This window comes from Misgurnus anguillicaudatus, chromosome 10 (assembly GCF_027580225.2).
Source record: "Misgurnus anguillicaudatus chromosome 10, ASM2758022v2, whole genome shotgun sequence".
Lineage (NCBI taxonomy): Eukaryota > Metazoa > Chordata > Actinopteri > Cypriniformes > Cobitidae > Misgurnus > Misgurnus anguillicaudatus.
In genome coordinates, this window is record NC_073346.2 from 31904854 (window position 1) to 31930507 (window position 25654).

The 25654-nt window shown below is 36.8% G+C and overlaps 2 protein-coding genes across 3 annotated transcripts; both read left to right on the plus strand.

The window, feature by feature from the left end:
* Positions 1-3491: 3491 nt before the first annotated feature.
* Positions 3492-13761, plus strand: tp53inp1 (tumor protein p53 inducible nuclear protein 1). The gene is made up of 4 exons (XM_055210922.2): positions 3492-3716; positions 6762-7083; positions 9864-10209; positions 11427-13761. The coding sequence occupies exons 2-4, from the start codon at positions 6963-6965 to the stop codon at positions 11677-11679; spliced, it is 720 nt and encodes a 239-aa protein (XP_055066897.2). The 5' UTR covers positions 3492-3716; positions 6762-6962; the 3' UTR covers positions 11680-13761.
* Positions 13762-14859: 1098 nt separating this feature from the next.
* ccne2 (cyclin E2) lies at positions 14860-22376 on the plus strand. 2 transcript variants are annotated; one of them, XM_055210919.2, is made up of 11 exons: positions 14860-15077; positions 16035-16076; positions 16173-16248; positions 16332-16382; positions 17219-17361; positions 18104-18239; positions 19181-19327; positions 19451-19681; positions 19774-19885; positions 20527-20684; positions 21291-22376. In XM_055210919.2, exons 2-11 carry the CDS (start codon positions 16063-16065, stop codon positions 21396-21398), a joined length of 1176 nt encoding a protein of 391 aa, XP_055066894.2. In that variant the 5' UTR covers positions 14860-15077; positions 16035-16062; the 3' UTR covers positions 21399-22376. The 2 variants fall into 2 exon arrangements, with proteins under 2 accessions (XP_055066894.2, XP_055066892.2); XM_055210917.2 differs by having other exon boundaries at positions 14865-15077; positions 16329-16382.
* The last annotated feature ends 3278 nt before the right edge of the window (positions 22377-25654 follow it).

Below are 25654 nucleotides of genomic sequence, written 5' to 3' on the forward strand. Positions count from 1 at the left end.
TTTTTAATTCCGATCATCTGCTTCATGGATCCTCATAAATAAACCAGGATTAATTTCACCCCAGTCTGATGAAAGCAAATCGTATTGGAGTGTAATGTGGCTTTGCTTATGTTTCTGGGTTCATCCACTGTCAGAGTTTAGGTACGTTTGTACCTTTTAAGGTACTAATATGCACCCTTTAGGTACAAGGTGTACTTTTTACTGCCACATTGACAGCTTTTGTACCTTTTGTCTGTTTACAGTGTTGTTTATTCTGGAAAAATGCATAATGGGTTAAATTACTAGCTAAAGACATATTTGGGTGTCCTTGCATAGTTTGAAAATGAAAGGTGTGTCCTTTTTCAAACGAATGAAAGGTGTGTTCAACACTAAACAGATGGTTGCGGTATGAGTGTGTTGGGTTTGGGTACTTTAAATCCCGTGGTGTTGTTTATTACAGATTTTTAATGGAAAAATGCAGTATTTGTCCTTTTTTCATGTGTTTTTATGCAATATTTGGGCGTTTCTTAATTTTGAGTTTGTGAGTGATGTCTAATTGCCAATAAAATAAATACATGTTAAAGTGTTTGCTATTAACTGCACACTGAAACTATGGATAACATTTATTGTTAATCGAGCTCTGATGGGAAAAATCGAGCTCTGATTGGAAAAAATCACATACACCAAATTCAAAAAGTGTATTGTATGTATTTGTATTGTATGTATTACCATTAATAAATTGTATACTTTTATTATCGTTTCTCCTTTTTTTGTTAAATTTCTGGTGTTTTATATTTTAGATTTGCTTTAAACTCACTAAAAAAGCTTGATTTTTGCCTGGTAGGTGATAAAAGCCAACTTTTATTTAAGGAGGAACCTGAGCCTTACCAAAACATCAACTTGACATTTATTTTTAATTTGTTTATTTTTGAGCATCTTGACACCTTATTTTCAGTACATATTTTCAGATGTTTGGTATGCATACAAATATTTACAAATGCGTGCTTTCTACACCCCATTCCCCTGGGTTCATAACTGTTCTTTGTTTATAAGGTATTGCGTTAATGCTGTCTTTATTGACAGACTGTCCCCGCCGCAAAACCTTTCGTTTTGACTGACAGGATGTAACGCCTGATGTCTTACTGACTCGTGCACCATCCCACCTGTTTGTCAACTTTGCATGATGCAATCCTCTGCCCAGATGTCACACTGTAAGCGCCTATACATTATTTCTGTCCTCCTGATCTACCCAAACACGCTTTCATTTCTGTATGTATTCAAGTCTCAAACATTTGCCAAACAAAAACATTGTGGTCAAAAAAAAAGTTTATCATCTGTGAACTTGATGTAGTATGGGTTGATGATTTTACTATTTTACGCATTCTAGATCCCTATGCAAATGTATGTAAATATGTAACACTTGACTATGCTAAGCCCCATTGAGGCACATAAATAGATTTTTGGATTGGATTTCATCCCAACCTAAGTGCTTATTGAAAGAAAAGGCAACACACCAACGTCTAAAAAAATTCTAAAAATTGTTACTCTTTAAATTTCTCTCAAATTGCTGTGCTGGTAGTTTTATAGATGATGGGAAAATGTATTAAATTAGAAAGAATGTAAGAGATTTTCACTAGTAGTCACACTTTACTCATCCCACAAATAAATAAAAAGAAATGTAATTCCTAGGATAAAATGGGAAGTCAAAATGTTCATGTCTGTAAAACTGTATGCCATTGTTCAGATTGTGCTTCTCATTTTTTATTTTGTCACATAAGATATGACATCTACCCTGACTGAGACCGATTTCACAAGAGTTTTTTTTTTTTACATACAAACATTAACAGAATTACAGTGCAGTGGATGTCTGTTCAGTGTCTAGTGAGCTGTGTTATGTTATGCTATGAGAGGAATGTTATGGTAATCATAATGAACGTTATGTTCTGTTTTGCTTTGTTTGATAAGAATCAGTTCACGCCACGTTCATGATGTCGTGAGATAAGATAGGTGTGAACGGTGCATTACTTTCTCTGATTTCATAATAAAGATGTAGAAGACAATATTTAATATGGTTTATTATGCATGACGTATTTAATGTAACAAGCGACTTACTTTTAATCAGTAAAGAGATTTTAAACAAACTTCCAAGATTTCCAAATAGAAAACAAACCCCCTTACTGACCCATTTTATCAGTCAGTTATGACATGTGGGGCGAGATACAACTTTTGCGACAAGGCCTGTCGAGGTCAGGTTGGATTTTCTTATCTTCACGGTTTAACTACAGCGAGCAGGTGTGTCCTTGTTTTGGAGGACAAAAAAGGAAAAGTCCAGAGAGAGAGGAAAAACACGATGACAGTGTTTTGGAGTGCTGATTCACTCTCACGTCACCCTGGAGTGGGAAAATACACAGGGAGGGACATATTTATCCAACAGGATGATTGTGTCCCTTCTGTACACCAGATTGTCCTGAGACAAATCCTGAGACAGCCTATGAATTGGAAATGGAAGAAAGGACTGTTTGAGTGATAAACCTCCAAATCAGTACAGAAAGTTCAGTTTCTTTCAGTCCCAGTAAAAAGGTCATTCATCAGTTTAAACACAAATAGATGGAACATAATGTCTTTCTGTTTTTTTTTTTTATATAATATAAATGATGGCCATTCACACAAGTAGATGAAAAATGCTGACTATTATAGATGATGCAACATCTGCTAAGTATGTCAGATCTTTCCTAATATATCTGCAGATTCACTATAGTGTGTTTTTGTCACTGTTGTCTTAATAGGGGATTAAATGGGCTGTTCCCAAATCTCAGACCAGGCCTTTTCTATCAAAAACAGGCTTCTCAAATACATTCATCTGAGTGGAGGTGAGGGGGGTTGAGTGTTTTGTTCCCAAAATCTGGTGACCTACATCCTCAATCGGTAGGATTTCACTCTTTTGTTCTAAACATATTTCCTTAAAAAGGCCTAAAATGTACTTTTGACTTATAATGAAGATAGTTCATTGCTTTTAGCATTTAATAATATATTTTTATTACAGTCGTTTGGAATATTTAACTGGAATATTTAACTTATCCTGTTAATATATTATGTTTAGAGAGATGTTAAACACGTACAGTTTTCAAAGTTATGCTGTAAATAAAGTTTTGCATAGAATATTTCACAATTATGTTTTTAGTGAAGTTAATGATCTACTCTAATTTTGTTATGTAAAAAATTACGTATTTTTAAACACGTGCTTTGTTTTAGTACTATAAATAATAAAGCATATTCACCTAGCCAATACATTTATTAAGCGTAAACATTTTAAACAAAAATTAAACTTATATAATTTTACATGACACTCCTTATAAAGTGCTATGCCCGGTCTTGCCTTTCCCGGGATGAGGTCACGTGCGTTGGTGACAGTCAGTCAGAGTCGAAGACGACATTTCATTTGCTGAGAGGCTCCCTGCGAGCCCCGCCTATGGGCCGTCCTGAACTGCGTCACGCCCGATCAGCTGTTAATTTTCCACAACAATAACAAAGGGAGCAGTTGAGACCTCGGAGGAGAAACGAAAAACAGCGTACTGCGAAACTCCGAAATAAAGGGTCCACAAACTTTAAATTTCTTCCGAGAAGAATTGTATATATATTTTTATATTCGACACGACAAACAATCTACCTCAAACCCTTGAAGTAAACTGTTTTTGAAGTCAACCCTCTTCCTGTTTACATTACTTTTGTTGCCGCAGGTGAGTTAAAAGCTCTTTGTTGTTGATCGACTGACATTTATTACGTTTTATAAATAATTGTGTCTCTTAGAGAATACCAAACAGTACATTTTAAAGACAAATTAAAAGACGTTGTGAAAAGCGAGTTTTGAACAAAAGTGAAATGTTTAAAAAATTGAAGTTTTTTTTTTTAAAATGCATCCTTCGTGTAATTATGTGTTTCTGTATTGCGCTTGCATACTCTTATACATGGAAATATGAGATGTGTTCATTGTTTCTGCAATGTGAGCATGTTTGGATTTTACGGCTTTGTTCTGCAATGCCAGTTTAAAGCGTTTGGGTTTGCAGTCCGCCCTGTCGGTCGGTGTAAGGTTTCAATCCTCCGTCCCTCGGCTAGTCTGTGTGTGTGTACGGGGCTAGAAACCTCAAATAATGACTATACAAATACAGCTTTGAGTTAATTCCACACCTGTGCATTTATCGAAATGGTGCTTCCATCATGCATTGCATCTGATGATTGTGTTATTATTAATGCGTTACATTGTTTCATAACGCTGTACTTTCAACGATACATTTTAATAAATGATTAATTATAAGGGGTTAACAGGGTTTTTTCTTTGTATCTATGTGTACCATAGATGTGTGAGTTGTCATAAGTATGAAGTATCAGTTTTGCTGCATTCCATTGAGTTTGCATGTATTTGTTTCAGATGTGTATGGCAAAATAATATATTTGTGTATTGTACAGTATCTGTATTCTGAATTCGACACAAAAATAAACACTGAAATATAGGTGGTTGGGCCTACAAAGAGTAGTGGGTTGATGCAAAGTAGCCTATTCAGTTGTTGAGTCCATTTACATCCATTCAGCAGAATCATTTATCCAAAGCGACATATTGTGCATTGCAAGGTAGGATATACATTTTTATCAGTATGTGTGTTCCCAGGTTCGATCCCATGACCTTTTGCACTGCTAATGCAATGCTTTACCACTGAGCATTATGTTACCCTTCTATTGGTGGGTCATAATATACACAAACAGCATTACCAGCCTAATGTGCATTATTTTTTCCAATTTTATTGCTCCTTTAATGCCCGGATTGACTCGCATTAAAAATGGATTTGCAGTGCCTTATATAGTACACTAAACATGCTGAGTTGTTTTCAGCCCATGGTTGGGTAAAATATAAACAAACCCAACCGTTGGGTTAAATTAACCTTAAGTGTCCATATTTGATCCAACCATGGGTTAAAACAACACAGCATTTGGGTTGAAACAACACACCATGGGTAAATTTAAACACAAGGGTTGGGTTTGTCTATATTTTATCTAACCAAGGGTTGAAATAACACAACTTTATAGAGTTTGGTTCCACAATATTATTATTTATTGCTGTATTTTTTTAGTTATGAAGGCTTGAATCAAAACAAACCAACTGCTGTTTGATTGATTTTAATTGGAATGCACAATCAAAAAAAAAACAAGAAAAACGAGTTATTTCATTTTGGAACCAAACTTTTCATTTTTTGTTCTGCTGGCCTACACATTAGGCTTTTCTATCCATTCTTGAACAAAATGCATTCATGACATTGAATTTTGTTATGCAAAATAAGTTTTATTTTACATTTTTTTATTTTTTATAAAAATTAGGATATCAGTTGTTTCACCTAAACAAACAGACATTACATGGACAGCAAATAGAGACTTTTAGGTGTCCTGCCTCTCAGATGATTCTCCTGAGAAAAAAATACCTCTAGTAATCTTACACGGGTCTTAGCTTGAGTTTCAGAATAGATCTCACACCAAGATCAGGTTTACCAAGATGCGGACATCTGTAAACAAATGTCAGAGATCTCATTATAAACTTAACTATTCACCATTAATTTTATCCAGTGGCAAAATATCTGATGCTATTCACATTAATATCACAGCTCTATACTTTTTCACCCTCCCACTTGTCAATTTTTTTAAGAAATGGGAAACATTTAAGATAAGGTTGATACATAATGAAATTTTCGATTTTTTATGTCTATTAAGCTACCTTTGTTGGCATTATGTTTTACACAAAGCTCTCCCAAAATGCTTATCTATGAAAGTCTGTGGTTAATCCTCTTTTTGGGGTTCTAATGGCTACTTTCTAACCCTATTATATGCCCCCTAAAGAGACAAAGTGTGCTGCCATGACTATGTGAGCAGGTGGAAGGCAGCTTGAATAGGTTGTCTTGTCCTAGTTAAGCGAGGAGTTCAAGAACAGCTTGTAGTCCTTTATTTCACAGCTGTCTCTCTTTGTTGTCACAGAGAAAACAACAGATAAGTGTACCCTTATGTGGCATGGTCCTGAATGAGGTGGGGTGGATCTGTTAAAAGATCAGTTTTCATAGGCATCAGCTTCAGGGTGAGAAACACAGTGTCACTGAGGCATATTAGACTGCTTTGTTTTGGCTGGTGTGTTCACAAGAGTATCGGTCTGACTTTTATACACTGTAAAACCTAACAGTTAACTTAACTCAAACAATTTAAGTAAACCGGTTGCATTAAGCCATTTAAGTTTTAAAACACATAAATCTAAGTAGTGTGAACTTGAGTCATGTGCAGTTATGCACTTATATTTAAGTAGTGCTGACTGCATATGACTCAATTTGTTTAAGTTCACAGTACTCAAATGTATGTGTTTTAAAACGAATGCAACCGGTTTACTTAAATGGTTTGAGTTGAGTTAACTTTTAGGTTTTACAGTGTACAAGGAGATCCAAATATCCAGGAACACTGGATGCTTTGCATTTTTGCATATCAGATTTTGAATGGCAGCATGCACTTGCTTCCTGATGCTTTACATTGCCTATATTCTTCAGTTGAAACAAGGCCTTTTTGTATAAGGGTGCTACACGATGCCATAGTAGTAAAAACATTTGGCTGGTTCCATACAAAAAACTTAACATCTGAATAACAAACACAAAAGATTATTATTTCTTTGTAGTTGATAAAGGTCTTTCTAAAATAATACAAACATTTTGTTTGTCCCGTCTGTGTCACTGATTTAACGTTTTTCTCCCTCTTTCCTCCAGGGCCTTTGTTTTTGCACAATCACCAAGAGCTATGGCTGAACTTTATCAGGTGTTCCTCAACTAAGAAGGAGTAACTAATGCACTTCAGCACCTTTACCAAGATCTCAGTGAACGGCTCCTGCAGCTGATGACCAAAGAGCCTGGCCCTTGCCTACTGCCAGCAGGACTGTCCAGCCTCGCGTCTCCTCCCAGGACACAACTATGTTCCAGAGGTTCACCAGTGTCTTGTTTGGAGACTCCCTGGAGGACAGCGGGTGTTCTGCAGATGCTGACTTCAACGAGAAGGAGGACGACGATGAATGGATTCTGGTCGATTATCTAGGTGAGGCGACTTTTTTGCACAAGTAGCCTTCTGTATATTTTGTATTGATCAGTAAATGAAATATGGATTTTATGTCTAGAGCTGCTCCTGTGAGCAATGAAAACTTGACCTTCTGCACATTTTATTGATTGACAATGAATAACACTATTATTACTTCCTTTAAGGCATTTTAACCTATAGTAGTGTCCATCTTTGAACAATTGACATATTGACTCTTTATTTATATATTTTATTAAAGCAGCATACATTTTGAATGCATGTTGCATAGGTGTGTTTGTATGAAGGCAAGTTTAGATTTTTAAGGAATAATTGACGCCCGGCCTCTAAATTATTCGAAAATAATGCACAATAATTTATTCAAAGGACCAGAGTCAATTATTACGCTTTAACCACGGTTACCAAAAACATTGATCTGGTGGTTCTTTGAAGACATGCTTAGGTGTGCGCTTTACAAAAAAATAATAAACATTTCTTAGCCAATCAGAATAAAGCATTCAACAGGCCCATGGTATAAAAGAGGAGTAATGAGGATTGGCCAAAATTTCCAAAACACATGTGCACAGTTTATATAGACATATAGTCAAGGACAATGATTACAAAAAACTCACAAAAAAAGGATCAACAGATATTAAAGGTGCAGTGTGTGAATTTTAGCGGTATCTAGTGGTGAGGTTGCGAATTGCAACCAACGGCTCAGTCCACTGCTCAACTCTCGCTTTTGAAACACAAAGAAGCTACGGTAGCCGCCACCGGACAAACATGCCATCGTCGGAGACAAATTAGTAAAACACTTTGTCCGTTAAGGGCACCTGTAGAAACATGGAGGCACAAAATGGCGACTTCCATGTAAGGGGACCCTCGTGTATGTAGATAAAAACGTCTCATTCTAAGGTAATAAACACATAATGGTTCATTATGAAAGGTCATTATACACCCCTGATAATATAGTTTTGTATATTATTTTGCATTTCGGTCAAAAGATCCTTCTAAAAATTACACACTGCACCTTTAATAATGAATAGCTTTTGGTTTTTCTATGTACTTTTTGTATATTTGAATAAAACCCAGATTTCCTGACATGCTTTGGTTTGCCTTTTCGCCAAATCATTTCCAATAAATACCTTAAAATTTTAGTATTTTGTCCACATTGTCTTATACACCCCATATGTGATCATTTAAACTAACATGAGGGGGCAATAAAAATAAAACACATTGTACAAACTTGATTGACATCACTTTTGGCAACTACCATATTTAAATCCATTACTAATAATTAATGGTAATAAATAAACAGATTTTTTTCTGGACCTGTGACTAATCCATTATGCCCAATTTGACCTCAGCTAACCCTAGCTGATACTGTTAACATGACCTACTAGAGCCACATTTCTCGCATCGGATTATTTCTATAACCCCTGGCGCACAAGCCGTGCCCTTATTAACCTGATGCCCATCTGCTCAAATAGAGGTTCTGCTGTCTGTACAGACCCTTCTCATATTGTACATGCCTGTGAATATTTCAGGTGCAATGGAATCTGGTTGTCCCAGTTCACCTCTAGGTGATAGACAGACATGTGTATAGCCAGCGGGGCTTTTAGCCAGTTAGACAAAAGTGTTTGCGATGAGGTCTGCTGTAAAAATAGGACAGATTAAATTACCCTTGCATGGGTAGGTCAAGCAATTACCAACATTAATCGTTGCCTGAAGGTAGCTGCTAAGAATGAGAGTTATATTTCTCTTGTCATTCAAGCATTTGACTCCACACAAATATGAGGTGATACAAAAGTGGTTGTGTCTCGTGATGTTGAGAAGAGAGGTTAACTGGCTTGTCAAGGACATTGAAGAGTTCTGTAAGAGGTTTAAGAGCCTTGTTAACCAGCTAAGTTCAGGAAATATGTCAGCTGGTCGAATGTAAAACTGCAGATAAACAAGGTGTGGTTGTATGTGTGAATCATAACATTGGTGCTATGGGTGTGTAACTTGTTTAGGGTTAAACTAATAAGTTATAATAAGAAGCTAGTAAGTTTTATCTTTTATGTAATGTCAATAATAAGCTGTTATATGATAATGTTTTACTGTGAAGCCTTTTGTCACAAATGCTACATTTGAGATTTTGGTTATTTTAAGCAAGAAAGTGTCCAAATACAAAATGTTACCAAAAAAAGAGAAAAAATAAATTTGTCATTGAACTAAAAGCATATCACTTAACAACTATTTTTTTTAAATAGCAAAGGGACCAAAAATCCCCCTTAATATACATGTTATGGTTCTAGCAGTAAATTCATGTATGGGATAAAGGATTGTTCAGTTGCAGTGCCCCCTAGAGGCCAGTGAGGGTGTAACATTTTAAAGGCTCTGCCCAAAAAGCAAGCTGTTTACACCATTTTTGGTTACCTGCCAGGGGCTATGAAGAATACAAATAGAATTGAACCGCGGACATAATATTTACTCTTTGGGTTTGTCTGTCTGAACACATAACTCATTTTTAGGAAAGCCAGTGGTACTTTAATTGTTTTGTTTTTCTTTTATGCAGCTTTTTTATGCTCACTGTTTATATCGAACATTCATTCTGTGTTCAGATGGTTTCTGTATTAAACATGATTTTGATGAACTATGGTTGTTATATAACTTATGTAGCATCCTTATTTATAAAAGTGTATATGTTAATGTTTACTACTTAGGGTGTGCGATTTAATCAAATTATTGAGCACTACTACATCTTAAAATTACAGCACATATATATTTCATTAGACATAATTTTCTTTATCTTGTCCCTGCAGCCAAGGCCTGTTCCAGCGCATGTGAAGATGATCTAGTGGAGGTGTGCACAGACGATGTCGCTCCCCCGGATGCTCCCGTGCGCTGCTCGTCCTGCTCCTCTTTGGACTCGGCAGACACTGACGCAGAAGACAACAGCTTTATGCGTTTGGAGGCGGCGTGTGGGATGGAAGAGAGCTGGTTTATTACACCTCCGCCGTGTTTCATGGCTGGGGGCAGAGCTCCGGTTCTCCTAGAGACCAGTCCACTGGAAAACCTGCTGATCGAGCACCCCAGCATGTCCGTGTACGCCGTTCACAGCCCACGCAAACGTCCTGCTAAAGATGGCACCCGAGAGCAGATTTCAAGGTAGAGGGGAGATGGTTTTTTTTGAAGGATTAGTCCATTTCTTTAAAAAAATTCAGATAATTTACTCACCACCATGCCATCCAGGGTGTTGAGGTCTTTCTTTGTTCAGTCGAGAGGAAATTGTGTTTTGAGGAAAACATTCCAGGATTTTTCTCATTTTAATGGACTTTGAAACTGCAATTTTAAACTGCATTAAAACTGTTAAGTGTTAAAGGACTCTAAACGATCTTAAACGAGGCATAAGGGTCTTATCTACCGAAACGATTGTCATTTTTGGCAAGAAAATAAAAAAATATGCACTTTTAAACACTTTTAAAAATCTTCTCGTCTGTCTCCAATCCTGTGACGCACCAGCGCAACCTCACGTAATTGCGTAATGCCGTGTAAAGGTCACGTGTTACATATATGAAACGCACATTTGCGGACCATTTTAAACAATAAACTGACACAAAAACATTAATTAGTATCATTTCACATACAACAACATCAGAACGGTCCTCTTTCTCCACACTTGTAAACACTGGGGTGTAGTTTCGCATACGTCATCCGTGACCTCTTGACGTGATGACGTATTGCGTGAGGTCGCGCTGGCCCATCACAGGACCGAGAGGCCAAGACGAGAAGTTGTGGTTTAAAAGGGCATATTTTATTTTTCTTGCCAAAAATGACAGTCGATTTGCTAGATGGGAACCTTATGCCTCGTTTCAGATCATTTTTAAACTGAATTAAAACTGTTAAGTGTTGGGGTCCATTAAAGTCCATTAAAATGAGAAAAATTCTGGAATGTTTTCCTCAAGACTTTCTCTTTCTTCTCAACTAAACAAAGAAAGACATCAACATTTTGGATGACATGGTGGTGATGAGTAAATTATCTGGATTTTTTTTTTAAGAAAATGGACTAATCCTTTAATAGTGTGCACTATCGAACAGTAAACCCTTTTAGATTGGGAGGGGGTTAATGACATCCTGTAATAAGGATATATTTTTCTTCTGCGGAAAAAGGGAACGTTCTGTGAAAATATACCCTTGCTATCTTTAATACTGACTGAGTTAAGCCATGTAAAAGATTGAAATAAAACTTAGATTTTTCTAATCTCAAAGGTTTAGAGATTTTAGTCTTGATTTCACAATCATGGTCAAATTATACTTTGAAAATAATCATCTTATCAACAGAACTAGTAATGGACACTTTAAACAAGTTTTGTTTGGCTTTGCAGATCTGAAGTTCAGCACAGGCCCAATCGACCCTCTGGTTGCTACGCTGCCGCCCTTGTCGCTGCCCACGCAGGCTTCCTGGAGCAGACCAAGAACGTTCGCCTGGCCCAACGCATCCGAGAAAACGTCGAGCGTCAACAACTCTCCCGTAACGCCCTCCGTCGCCTCAATCTGCTGCGAGATGGCGGTGCCAGACAGGCTAAAGCCACCGGAGGCTACGTTCACCAGCCGGGACAGAGGCAGTACAACTACTGAGACGCTCCCCACCTGCACTCCCAACTGCCCTCCACACCGGGTCTTTCGCCAGAAGGAGAATGGAGTCCTTTTGAATCAACGCCATAGGTCACTTTACTTCACGGCAGGTTCCTCTCAACCTGAATGTGTCTGCATCATGCGTTTCCTCTCTGAACATCTTTTACGTTCTGTCTTGTGCGTCATGAGGGTTAAAATGTGTTGAATGAAAAACCAAGCGTTCATCTGGCGTCACCGGCGCTTCCCTTACAGTAGTTGTTGTTAGACTGAACGCGATGTTTTAGTGCAGGCAGCTTGACACGTTTGTTGCCTTTAAACGTCTCTTTCCTGCTTTAGAGACACAGTGCGTTACTTTAAAGCCATACCGAGTTCACATCAGTGACTGAAGTGAAGGGTCACCAGCACTTGTGGTTAGGAAGGAACCTGTCTGTGGCTCTAAAATAGTGCTTTCTTCCTTTATAATTTTCTTTCTCTCTCTTTCTCTTAAAAAAAACTTTTTTGTAAGATATACTGGGTTTATATCACTAAAAGCCTTGTTTCCGTAGTAGAAAAATATGTAAAATCTATTTAAAAAAAACTTCCAAAATATTTTCAAACGAAAAAATATAGAATATATTACATATCAGTATGAAGTTGATAAGAGTGTGTGTTATATCTGCATTAATATGTATGTACGCAGCAGTTTTTCCTATTTTAGTGACTGATATGTATGACTGTGTAGTGTTTCCAACAACAAACGACGAAATGAAAGCTAGTGTTGTAATGTTATATTTCTTGTTTGCTTTACATCTGCAGTACATGTCTCAGGGTCATCACTGTTCACCTTTGCTAAAATGCAGAATAAAATGCAGATGGTAAATTGTCTTTGTACATACTAGAGAACCTCTAACTATGTTGATGTGTGCGTGTAAAAATAATTAATGTAAATCTTTAACAAAAGAGTGTCTCACAATTTGAATGAAAGTGAAATGTTGCTCATCCGTGGACTGTGAAATGAACTCTCTTAATTGACTGTTAAAACATTTGACGGAGTTAAACTGTTAGCATTTTATTTTTTCTCAGTGTAGTGACACTTCGTGTTGTACGCCTTTATTATGTTTATTTGAATAGTTACAAGTTGTATTTGCTGAACGATATATTTAAAGTAGCAACAAAACTGAGTTATGTTTGTCTATTCCTTTATCACATAAGACCTGGTGTTGTAAATTTCTGGTAACACTGCCAAGGTAAATGTTTCCCCTAAATGAATGAAAGTGAAATCAGTAATGCTGACATTCAGCAAGGTGCATATAACATGCATTGGCAACTTAAAGAAAACATTTATGACTCAGTTAACATGATAAGTGTGTCATATGTACTTGGGTATGAAAGGGCTGAGGACATGCAAAGACTATGCTAGGCCTGTTGTTTTAATTTTTGTTGCTTTTTCCAGTCTGTGTTGACTAGTAACATAGCATTGTCTAACGTTTACTTTGTGGATGAAGGGAATGGAAGGGATATAAAGTACTGTTCATTTTCCACGAGTAATACTAGAGATGCTCTCTTTCCCCATGTGTCAGCAGATGCCTGCATGTTTGGTATTCATAACAGGGATTTAATTTAGCCTTGAATCGCATCTGGGGATCATGTGCCTTCCAGGTGAACAGTATGACAATGCATCCGTAAAGAACTTGAAATTTGTCCAAAGGGACACAAGCAAATGTAATTGACTATGCACAGAGGATTATCTGGTCTCTGTGAGCCACTCGCTCTGTCGACTTTTTACACAAATGTAGCAAATGTTTTTTGTTTAATGTGTGAAGTTTTTTTGTCTGTGGCATTGCTAAGTTTTAGAGAATGTGGTTTGGTTGATTTTACGTATACTGGAATAATACAGCACTTTGCCAAAAGTGTAAGGTTTTAGCGTTATTTTCGCATTGTTTATTTATCTATTTCTTGAACTGATATGTTTTGGTTACATGTCATATACAAACTGTTTTATATGCATAGCATAATTTGCAAATCAATTGTCCATTTCGTATGTCTCGAAACCAACTATTTGTCAGTATGTATACTCTCTTCTCAATAAATGTTTTAATAGTACAAGCTAATGTGTGTTTTTTTCTATTAATGTAAAGAAAATGCCATAATGTGGGTCTTGATGGCTGGCAGGTCTTTGTTTACTCTGGCATCATGGGTGTCATTTATGCTGCAATTTAATCACATCACATTACAATAAAAGATGTCCACTTCAAAAATCTATACCAACTGCTAACTCAACCCAGCTAATCTCTATCTCACAAACCATGATTAGTTCAAGTCTAGTAATCCTTGTACAAGTGTGGGTATAAACCAAACCAATGTAAATTTCTAACTATGTGTCTCTCTGTAGAAAGCTGGTGCTATGAGACTACTAAATTACATTTAGGGGTAGGGGTGGGTTTGCTTGGCAGTTATAAAAGCAAAATATTATTATAAATTAGTTATCACAAACATCATATTAGGGATGTTTTAATCTAAATAAGAAGTTTTTTATTCTTGCACGTAAACACTTTCACATCCCGGATGTGACGTAGATTTGCATACAGAGAACGTTTAAGCGGGAGGATTATGACAAATGTTCGTCGTTTTCACGTCAAACACATTTTTACTTTAATACAAATCAAAGCCATTTATCTGTTGTATGAGCAGTGTCTAATGTTACCACCCTTATTGCATGACATGTGTTCACAATTTACAAATAAACGTATTTCTGCGGATATTGTCTTGCGGTCGGGTTTATTTTTTACAAATGTTTGATAAATACTATTTCGCGTTCGCGTGTTTACATTAAATGGCCAAAACAAGCCGTGAAACTGTCGCGTTTATCCTGTCAGAATTGGTTCACTCTTCTCTCGTGGGTTTGTTTACAAGACCACGTTGTTTCTCTTTGAATAACGCTGATTGGCCAGAGCCTTCGAAAGCCCCGCCTATGGCATGCTGTCAAACTAAGAACTGTTTCCGAAGAGTCAAAAACTCTTTGTAAACTAAATAAATCTATTATTTAACACACAGGCATGCTAGCATATGGTGCATTAGGTCCTTGAGCCCCGGATTTGTTTAACCGGGAAATCAGGAACGCGCTCTTTTTTAAATATTTAAACCATAAGCCTACGCGGCAATGAGAATGGCTGAAAACACGATCTTTCCTTCATATTTAGTGGGAGCTATCACCACAGTCGTTTCCAAATCAGTGCAGCTCAACGTAGACAGTCCACACACATGACCCTTCGAACATTTTGAGCCCCAAAACGCAACGCAATAAAATGTTTTGGGTTATTTGTAAAGGCTGAAAGAAGCGCCACGCATGCGCAGTGGTCGCAGGCGGCTGGACTTTATAAAGCTTGGCGCCAGCTATTCATTCATTTGCACTGAACTCTGCGGTAAGGACACTTCTTGACTCTTCTTTTAAACTTTAATTGTTAATATTTTGACTTTAGTGCTACATATGTGTGTATCAACTATGGTTTATTAGTCAGTCACTGTTGTTTTATGTTGCCTTTCGTTTTACATTGAAGTCTGTTGCCATTTTAGCCAACCGGCTACGACTAAGGAAGACCCTATTTAAACTCTTTAAAATAAGCTTTTTTGGAAAGATGGTTTACCTGGGAATCGCAGTTAATGTTTCTAGAAAAGGTGAATGGTCAGAATTTTAGGTAATTTTGACTTTACCGGATGGGATGTAGCTGAAACTTAGCCAGTTTTGCTAGGCGCCAGATTAGATCTTTGTATGTACGTGGACGACTCTCTACAAACTGCTCTTGGAAATGGGGAAAATAATCAGTCTTAACCAAACTGTTGACGGCTTTCTAAAGTTAAACAGTGTCCCAATCTATATTTGACGTTAGATTTGTGTTAAACTAGCTTTTTGTGCGATTAAATGGGTGTTTTGTGGGGGAAGCTTAGTCTCCCGCTTCATGTAAATTGGCGCGGACTGTCCTTTCATGTAACCTACACAACTGGATCATGTATTTCTGGTTTAACTAAAATAACACTGGATTATAATGCTGTTTATTTAGTAGTATTTGCCTTTCCGTTAATGCCCCTAGATTTATTAATATAAGCGTTTAATTTCAGTTATATTGGTTACGATTTATTTCTGGTCTTGCATACACTTCCCCCCAGACAAATAACGTTGGGTCGAAGTTTATCCTTTTAAGTTAAGTTTTTTTCCTAAAATGTTATCAATAAATCAACTTTTTCTTTAATAATGCTTTTGATTGACACCATGCTTACAGCATTGATTGTAGTCAAGTCGGTGTTTTGTAAATGCATTAGTAAATTTGCGTTATGCATTAGTTGCAGTATAAAATATTAAACTTCTTGTTTCTCGTTTACAGGAGAAAAGCCTTAAGTCTTGTTAAGAAAATGTCAAAACGCAGGTAAGAATTATATCAGAATCTTAATGTGTGCATGATTTCCGATAGTTTTGAATAAACTAATGAAATTCTTTATTATTTTTTTATGTGTAACGTTAGTGGTCGCAATACATTACAAGAAAGAAATGGAAACAAACCAGAACAAAACAAAGCTCAGAGGAAAAGAAAAGCCGAGGTAAGTCCGAGTTTTACAAGAACTTTATTTTCTGTACAGTTTACGTTAAATGTTAGTTAACATCATAATCTTATTTTTAGCAGTGCAATAGAAGAATACCATCAGCAGCTAAGAAACAGCACTATGAAATTCAGGTAAGTTTATTTATTTATCTTATATACTCCATTTGGAGACCACTCGGACTATCTGATAAATATCCTTTGTCGGAAACGTACCAATCAACAGCAGAGTTTATGTTATTAGCAGTGTTGTGTTTATTATGCAGTAGTTCACGCATGCGCGGTAATGGTGTCAGTGGGTTAATCAGCGCGCGCATGAACCTCCCGCGGTTATTTCCTTTATCCACCAGCCCGCGAAAATCTCTATATGCTGTACTCAACTGACTAGAAAATTGTATTTGGTAACGTTATTAATGTTACTTTATAATGTTAGTGTGTTTTATGACTGAAATAATTTACTACAAGATCAGAAAGATGGATAAAAGATGAATGTACTCACTGAAGAGAAACGCTTTCACTGACAGTGTACAATTAACATACTATATATTTACATATAACAACGTTATATTTTTAATAATCACTGAGGGAACATTATGCTGAGTGATGTATCAAAGATTATATTAATGGTTAAATGTGTTATGTGTAAGGATGTTTTTAGTTATGTTTTACATTCAAATGTATGCACTTGGAAGACGCTTATCTATACATTTTTAGTATACGCTTAAGAAAATCATATAAAAGCTGTCACTGGGATGGCAAGTTACCCTTTTAAAAGGTCCTAATTGACATACTAATAATGTGCTCTATGTAGAAAGGTGTACTGTTGTCAAACCCATGACCTTTGAACTGCTAACGCAATGCACTACCAGTAGAGCTACAGGAGCACACTTTATTATGAATGATTATTTCGCATGAGTCGTATTGATGAATGCAATCCTTTAGTAACAGTGTTTTTTCCCCCTCTTTTCCAGAACCGTTGTTCCGGTGATATCAGTCCCAGTGTCTTAATCGAAACGCCTCAAAAGGAACCTCAGGAGACCAGTAACCCTTCCGGTTTTAAGCGATTCCAGTTCAAAAACCTCTTTGTGAAACCCTCTCCACTGCCAAACCTTAGGTAGGAACCAATCACAATATTCTGTACCACCCCAGCTAACACACAACGTCCTAGTTACGCAATTTATTGGTCATTTTTGGGAATTTCATGACTTACTAGCTGGCAACGTAACTGTTACGTCCTAGAGAGGTAATTTGAGTACCATTACAGTACCAAATCACTACGTCGCCTGTACGGTCTCCTTACATCGAGAGATAACCAAGTACGCTCCAGTTACCCATTACAGTCATACTATTTTGGTAATTTCATAACTTACTGGCAACGTAACTGTTACATCCCAGGGAGGTTATTTCATTACAATTATATAAACATTCGTAGCTTGTTAAAACTTTTCAGTCTCAAAGTTTCCCTTAAATAAGTCAAATTAGAATAGATATTTAATCACCTTGCGAGCTGCTTTTTACATGGGAATCAAAAAACAGCATGGCATCTGACAGGACCGGTCATTTCTCTGAAATGACACAAAATTGCAAACACACAACTTTTAATCCATTATGTTGTCACGATGTGCCCGCGACAGGCAGAGTACGTTGCGAAGTTACGTTGAGGCGACGAATCCAGAAATTTAACTTTTCCGGTCGCCACAACTTAAGTTTGGTCATCATATTACATCATCGTTACGTAACAGTTACATATGTGTTTGCTGGGACACCTACTTCTGTCATATCCTGAAAGTAGATGTTTTACATTTTAGTGCATAACTTCAGCTTTATAATGACTCAAATATGCTTCATCTTGACAGTTGGGCCAGCTCAGATGATGTGTGGATAAAGATGCTGAACAAAGAGCTGAAGTACGTACACGACAAGGGCTTCATCCAGCAACATCCAGGCTTGCAGCCCAAAATGAGGTCCATTTTGCTGGACTGGCTCATGGAGGTCAGTGTGCCACGCCTGTCTTACTTTTAAGGTGGTATAGGGGCAGGGTTTAGGCTATGTCCACACGAAGCCGGTGCATTCCCTATCCGATCATTTTTTTCCCTTGCTCTAAAAAAATAATCCGTAAACACGAAACCACTGAAACCGACTGAAAGCGGTGTAGTATATATGCCGGACCAGTATGGGGCGCTGTAATTCTGCCACAGATATACACTATACACGGAGAAGAAGACTTTGAGCATGCGCATAACCAACGTATGGTGTTGTCCATTATCGCTTGTTGGTCACCACAATTGCATAGAAGCAATAGATTTTGCTGTAATAAAGCTAGTAGGCTTTAGTAGCTTCTGTAGCACGAACACAATCACGTAGTTCGCCGTTATTGTTGTTTCTGTTACGTGTGATGCTTCCGACACGTGATGTGATGACGTTTTCGCTTCACAAAATATACGGATTGGCTGTACAGACGAAACCGCATGGGTGTCATTTTCAGATTTATCCACTTTAGGACCCGGTTTCAAAAAATAGCGGATTCAGTCTCCCAAAACGCCGGATCCGTGTGGATGAAACGCCAATACCATTACAAATTTATGCGTATACAGTGATACACATCTCCATGTGGACAGCCCCTTAGACTAATCCAGGACTAGGCTTTAATTATATTCGGACATTTCAGTCATTTTTACAAAAAATCTTACTGAAAACAATACAGGTGTGCATTTTGAGACAAAACAATGATACTGATATATGTTAAAATATGCAAGATGTTATTATGGCAGCTTAAGCATGCAATTTAGTCTGGGACTAGGATAAGCCCTGTCTGGGAAACCACCCCCTTATTGAATAAACCATCAACATTGGCTGTATGCGATGCACGTGATGAATAAAGCATAAATTTCATCAATGTTCACAGCTAATTTTATGATGTCTGCTTTTTTCAGGTCAGCGAGGTTTACACGCTCCACCGGGAGACATTTTACTTGGCTCAGGACATCTTTGATCGCTACATGCTGACTCAGAATAACACCGGCAAGGATCAGCTACAGCTCATTGGCATAACATCACTCTTCATCGCCTCAAAGATGGAGGTACTTAAGCTCTTCATGACATCATTAAGCTTGTTTAGCTGTTTATTAGTGACAATACTGTTGTTAAAGAGCAAAAAAAAAAACATGTGCATGTTTGTGACATAACCTATCTGATTTCAACAGGAAATTTATCCCCCAAAGCTCCAAGAGTTCGCTTATGTGACTGACGGCGCATGCAACGAGGAGGAGATTCTCACAAAAGAGCTCGTCATATTGAAGGCATTAAAATGGGACCTCTGTCCTGAGACGGTCACCTCGTGGTTAAAGCTCTACGCTCAAGTTTACTCTCTGCAGGACGATACCAATTTCCTCATTCCTCAGTTCTCTCAGGAAACCTACATCCAGATCACACAGGTGAATCTTCATAGGCTGATGATTAATAGATTTGAGAAGAGTTGTTTGTTAGCTCTTGGCATTTTTTTAACCGTTGAATTTTCTCATTACAGTTGTTGGATCTTTGCATTTTGGACATTAATGCTTTGGACTACCAGTATGGAGTTTTAGCTGCTGCGGCGTTTTGTCACTTTACCTCATTTGAAACAGTCAATAAAATTGCAGGTAAGTGTCGTTGCCCTTTAGTTTCTGTCAGTGTTGTAGTCAAATTCGAGTCAAGACTGACCCTAGAGTCACATTAGCTACATGAGACAGAGACAGGCTACCATTCATTTTCAATGGGAGTGGCCGTTTGCCAGCGACGAGCTCGCCGCTGAGCAAGGTAAATAGACAAGACGGCTATTTTATGCAAATGCTAAGTGATGCGACAAAGCGACTGCCAATCAGAGTGAAGGGGCAGTGCGACGTATGTCAGTGGCTCGAGTCAAAGAAAATAATTCAAGATGGCGGAAAATGCACATTTCTGTATATATGAGATACATTTTCTCTCATATGTTACTTTTATCTAGAAATAAATACTTTAAAATCCAAAAACATCGTTCGTGTAACTTAACAATACCTCCGAAGTGACTTGATACCGCTTTACTGTTGCCAGGAGTAGGCATGCCCATTTTGTAGCTAATGTGACGCTTGGGTTAGTCCACATCCAGCTTTATCTGGACTCGCTCTTGACTCTGAGTCAAAACCAAGAGCAAGTGTCAAATCAGACTCGACTTCAACACTGGTTTCTGTTCGGTCTTTGAAGGGGTAAACAAAAATTAAAACTGGTTTATTTTATAACTAATATTTTTTCCTTTTCTCACCAGGGTTAACATGGGACAGTATATCAAGCTGTGTTGGGTGGATGAGTCCATTTGTGAGGACGGTACGTGAGTGGCCCACACCGCAGTTAAAGGACTTCAAAAAAGTGACAACAGAAGACCGTCACAACATACAGACCCATGTAGACTACCTGGCCATGCTGGTGAGTTTTTTTGTCATGCGTTTATGACCCTAGACCACAAAACCCGTCGCACGGGTGAATTTGTAGCAATAGCCAATAATATATTGGGTGCTTCTCATTAGCCTTCCTCACTCCTACATCCTACAACCCAGAAACCCTTCGAGCACCACCATCTTGTAGGACTTCTCAATTCTTAAATTGCTTTGTGAGGAACAAGGAGTTAGGAGGCTTTCTAATGGTCCATTCACACGATGCGCAAGCGTTAACGCTTGCAATTCACTTTTCATTGTGTATCTGTCGGCATTGCTCGCGGTAGAAGTTGAACATTTCTTAACTTTTCAAGCGGCAACGCGTGCGTCAGCCAATCAGATTGCCATATGCAAATAACCTAGGCAGGTTTATGAAAGACCCCGGAGCATGTGTACCGGCCACTGTGATTGGCAGTCGGCCACGCTTCAGACAAGCCTTCCGTTAAGCATTAACGCTTACGCCGCGTGTGAATGTACGGTTAGTCTTGATAAAAAAAAAGACCTTTTTGATTAGTTTTGTGGTCCAGGGTCACATTTGATATTTCTACAATAGAGTTTAATCGAGATTTAAATACTTAACCCTTTTTTTTCTTTTCAGAGTGAAGCGCATGAACGGGAAAAGGACAGTTTGGATCGAATGTCTCCAATGGCTGTAGGGGGATTATTAACCCCACCTAAAAGCACAGAGAAGCCTCCTAATGCCTGATGGGTCACAAGGAAGAACGTACCGGAGCCAATCGTCATCTAAATGCTATTGCTTCTGAGACGTTTCACCACAGACCTCCTTGTTCAAGACACCAAAAGAGACCAACGGCCGTGTGCGGTACTTCTATACTTTTCCACGGCCGGGTTTTGAAAAGTTGATTTGGGAGGCGTATGTGAGAAAACTACATACGATAAGCTGTAGGCCATAGACATTCCAGACATGTGAAATTAAAGGAGAATCCTGGTTTCTCAAAGCAGTATTTGAAGTACTCAAAGTGCCTCGAAGAATGGAGAAAAATCCATTTATTAATGTTAAGGAAATTGTAACGTTGTTAGACTTGAAGCGTACATAAATCTGGCAATGTTGCCAGTTAAAGGGTCGTCTGCTGCTCCTTCATAGAACAAATGTTACAGTTTATGTTGTGTAAATATGATTTAATTTTATGTGTTGTGAAACTGTTCTGCCATTAACTTGGTGCTTGGTCAAACATGTGCTTGTTGTACAGGAAAACCTTGTATGTCAAGCATAGTCGGTTATGGCAAATGTTTGCTTTTTAAAGATGTATTGTTTGAGTCGTTCTCACGCATCTTTATTTTCATGTGACGGAAGACATTCCTGAAAGACTTGACTTTTTCACCCCCTTGGAAGTTTAACCAAACTAAACATTTGCGAGCAAAATTTGCCTATTTATTTTACTATAGGTAGTGGATTTTAGATGACTTGTAATATTTGAATTGCAATTCCTCAATGCCAAAGGCATATTTAATAAATTTGAGGTGCTCGGTATTTATGAATTTAATGCATTTTTGTGTAGCATAGCTTGATTGAAATTTTTACACCTGGATTTGAGAGCCGGTGTCTGTAAACATTGTTTGAATAAGAACACTGTAAAATATAAATTGTACATAAGATGTATATGTATGCATACGAATAGCAATGTCCTGACTGTGAAATTAAAAAAAAGATGTTCATATCTGACATTTTCACGTTTGTTATTGAGTATATTCTGATGCAGTATCATATTAGCCCATGTCTTAATTTCTGAGGTCAAACTAGATTTTGACCTTGAAGCCAAAAAAGGTTTATGAAAAAATATCTTCGCTCTGAACTGGAAAAATCACTATTTAGTTTAATAACTGGTCTCAATTATATTGATGGACTTCATGATGCTTTTGTCTTTCTATATTTGGCATAGATAGTACCAAATTTTTACCCGCAGCCTGCCATTTTAAGCAATGCATAATGCAAGCAGTCTATAATGGTGGAGGATGTTGCTTGCCTTTTGTTATAGTGAGATTAACTGACCTAAACTGAAACCACACCATGAATTGCAAATTGGACTGTGATGATGGCGAGGTGTCGGCCTGACACCTGAAACTCAAAGCAAAGCAAGCAGAGTTGTTTCTCTGCACACCTTCAGATAAATTAAAGAGGGAAGTGAGACACCCAAACCTCTTTTGATATACAACACATCAGGACAGTTTAATGCACTTAATAAAAACTTACTGCACTTATTTTGGGGAATTAAAGTTGGTACTATACATCTCAAATAGAGATAGTTACTCAGAAAGGCGGTTTAGATGTTAATGCAATGGCTGGCCTGGCTCTGTATGGAGGTGTCTACCAGACATGCGACTGACGCATAGACCATAGCCTCATTACAATGCCCCTGTTGTTTGAGTTATTGTTGGGTAGTTCTGGGCGCGAACGCCCCTCTATAATACCTCCTCCCCCTGCACAAACCCCCTAAAGAAAAAGCACTCCAAACTCAACTAGCTTTTTGTGTGTGCCTTTAGGTTTAATGATGTGTCCCACATACCATTGCGTGATGATGGCTTGGAGAACTTAGAAACAGATGAAGAGGCCCATGCACAAGTTTTCAATGTTTTTTCTAAACCAAACAGATTAAATGAAGTGAGTTTTCTAAATAGGAAAACATTTTAAGATTATATAAATATCATCAATAACATAAAAAAAAGAGCTAGAGTATTTCTTGCTTGATGTTGTATAATGCTTTTTAGCAAATAATTTGCTTTCCTGTGTTAGCTTATTGTTTAAACAGATATACACTAGTCAACATTTGAAGTGGATCAAAAAAGTTCACTGTTGTCCTAAATTTTAACTTTTGAGCCAACTTCAAATGTTGACTATTGTAAATATAGCCTTCATATTTTACACTGCAAAAAATGATTTTCAAAAAAAACTTAGTATTTTGTCTTGTTTTCAGTAAAAATATCAAAATATTCTTAACTTAAGATTTATTTTCTTGGGTCATTTTGCTCATCAAGAAAAAGCGTCTAGTGTTTAGACCAAAAATATAAAATTTAAGTGATTTTGTGCATAAACAAGCAAAAAAAAAAAAAAAAACAAGCCAATGGAATCACTGCAAAAAACAGAGTCTCTTACTTAGTATGTCTGTCTCGTTTTCAGTAGAAATATTTAAAAAAAAATCTTAAATTAAGATGCTTTTTCTTGGTGAGCAAAATGACCTAAGAAAATAAGTCTAGTTTATAGGCAAAAATATACAATTGAAGTAAATTAAAACTTAAAACAAGCAAAAATATCTGCCAATGGGGTGAGAAAAATCTAAAAATAAGTTTTCTTTTTTTTAACACTTAATTTAAGCAAAATTTTCTCACCCCCTTGGCAGACAATTTTGCTCGTTTTAGCACAAATTTACCTAAATTGTATAGTTTTTGTCTAAAAACTATAGACTTATTTGCTTAGGTCATTTTGCTCATCAAGAAAATACATCTTGATTTAAGAATTTTAGATATTTCTACTGAAAACAAGACAAAAATACTAAGAAAGAAAGTAATTTTTTGCAGTGATATCCATTTTTCTATTCAATACACTGCAAAAAATGATTTAAGAATTTTTCTTATTTTTACTGAAAACAAAACAAAAATATACCATCTAAAAATTCTTAAATTAAGATGTTTTTTTCTTGAAAAGCAAAACGACCCAAGAATATAAGTCTAGTTTTTAAACCAAAAATATCAAATTTAAGAGATTTGTGCATAAAACAAGCAAAAAAATCTGCCAACATTCTTGACAGGAATCTTGAACATTTTACTTAAACACTAAATTAAAGAAAAATTTAAGAAAAATTTGCTTACCCCATTGGCAGATTTTTATGCTTATTTTATGCACAAAAATCACTTAAATTTGATATTTTTGGTTTAAAAACTAGACTTATTTTCTTGGGTCGTTTTGCTCACCAAGAAAAAGCATCTTAATTTAAGAATTTTTAGATATTTTTTTTCCTGAAAACAAGACAAAAATACTAAGATTTTTTTTCTTGAAAATCATTTTTGCAGTGTATAAAATAAAAAAATAGAAAGTAAGAGAAAATACATAAATTTTTAGATATATTTTGTCTAAAAACTAAAGTGAATTTGTGCTTAACAAGCAAAAAAATTAACAATTGGATATGAATTTTTTTCTTGAATTTTTCTTGAATTAAGTGTTAAAAAAAGTTAGTTTTTTTTGCTTGTTTTAGGCACAAATTCAGTTACATTTTATATATTTTTTCTAAAAACTAGATTTATTTTCTTAGGTCATTTTGTGCACCAAAAAGCATCTCGATTTAAGAATTTTTAGATATTTGTACTGAAAACAAAGACCAAAATACTAAGTAAGAAAAGGTATTTTTTAGTGTAGAGGACCACAAAGCTCACACACACACAAATCTCAAATATGGAGCAATTAACTCCACTTAAACTAATCTAACTGATCTCAAATCATTTGTGGCATCAAAACCCTCCACTAAAGAGAGTCCCCATAGACAGACATAAGGAGAGAATTTTGATTTAGATTTTAAACCTTAGAGAGGAGAAGCAACACATAAAACACAAAAGGTGCTGAAAGAAATATGTATGCCACTCACCATTAGCACCTTTAGCAACATCATCTCTCCTCCTTAATGCACAACACTGGGTTTTATAATCTACCTACAAATAAATCAGCTGCTTGTAATAATTACTAACTTGATCTGATTGGTGCAGACTACAAAAAGAGGCGTGGCTAAAGACGCAATTAGATTTTTTTCACTGAGAATCATTCATGAATGGGAAGAAATTACAGAACTGCAATACAGCAAATCACCACATGATGGCGGTAAAACAACACAAATGTATATCAGAATATGTGCTTTGTTGAAATCATGTTCATACACCAATCCATAATTGTACAAAAATGTCAAAAATAAAAAAACACACTCCTGGGATGGCTCAAGGAAACATTTTATTTATTCA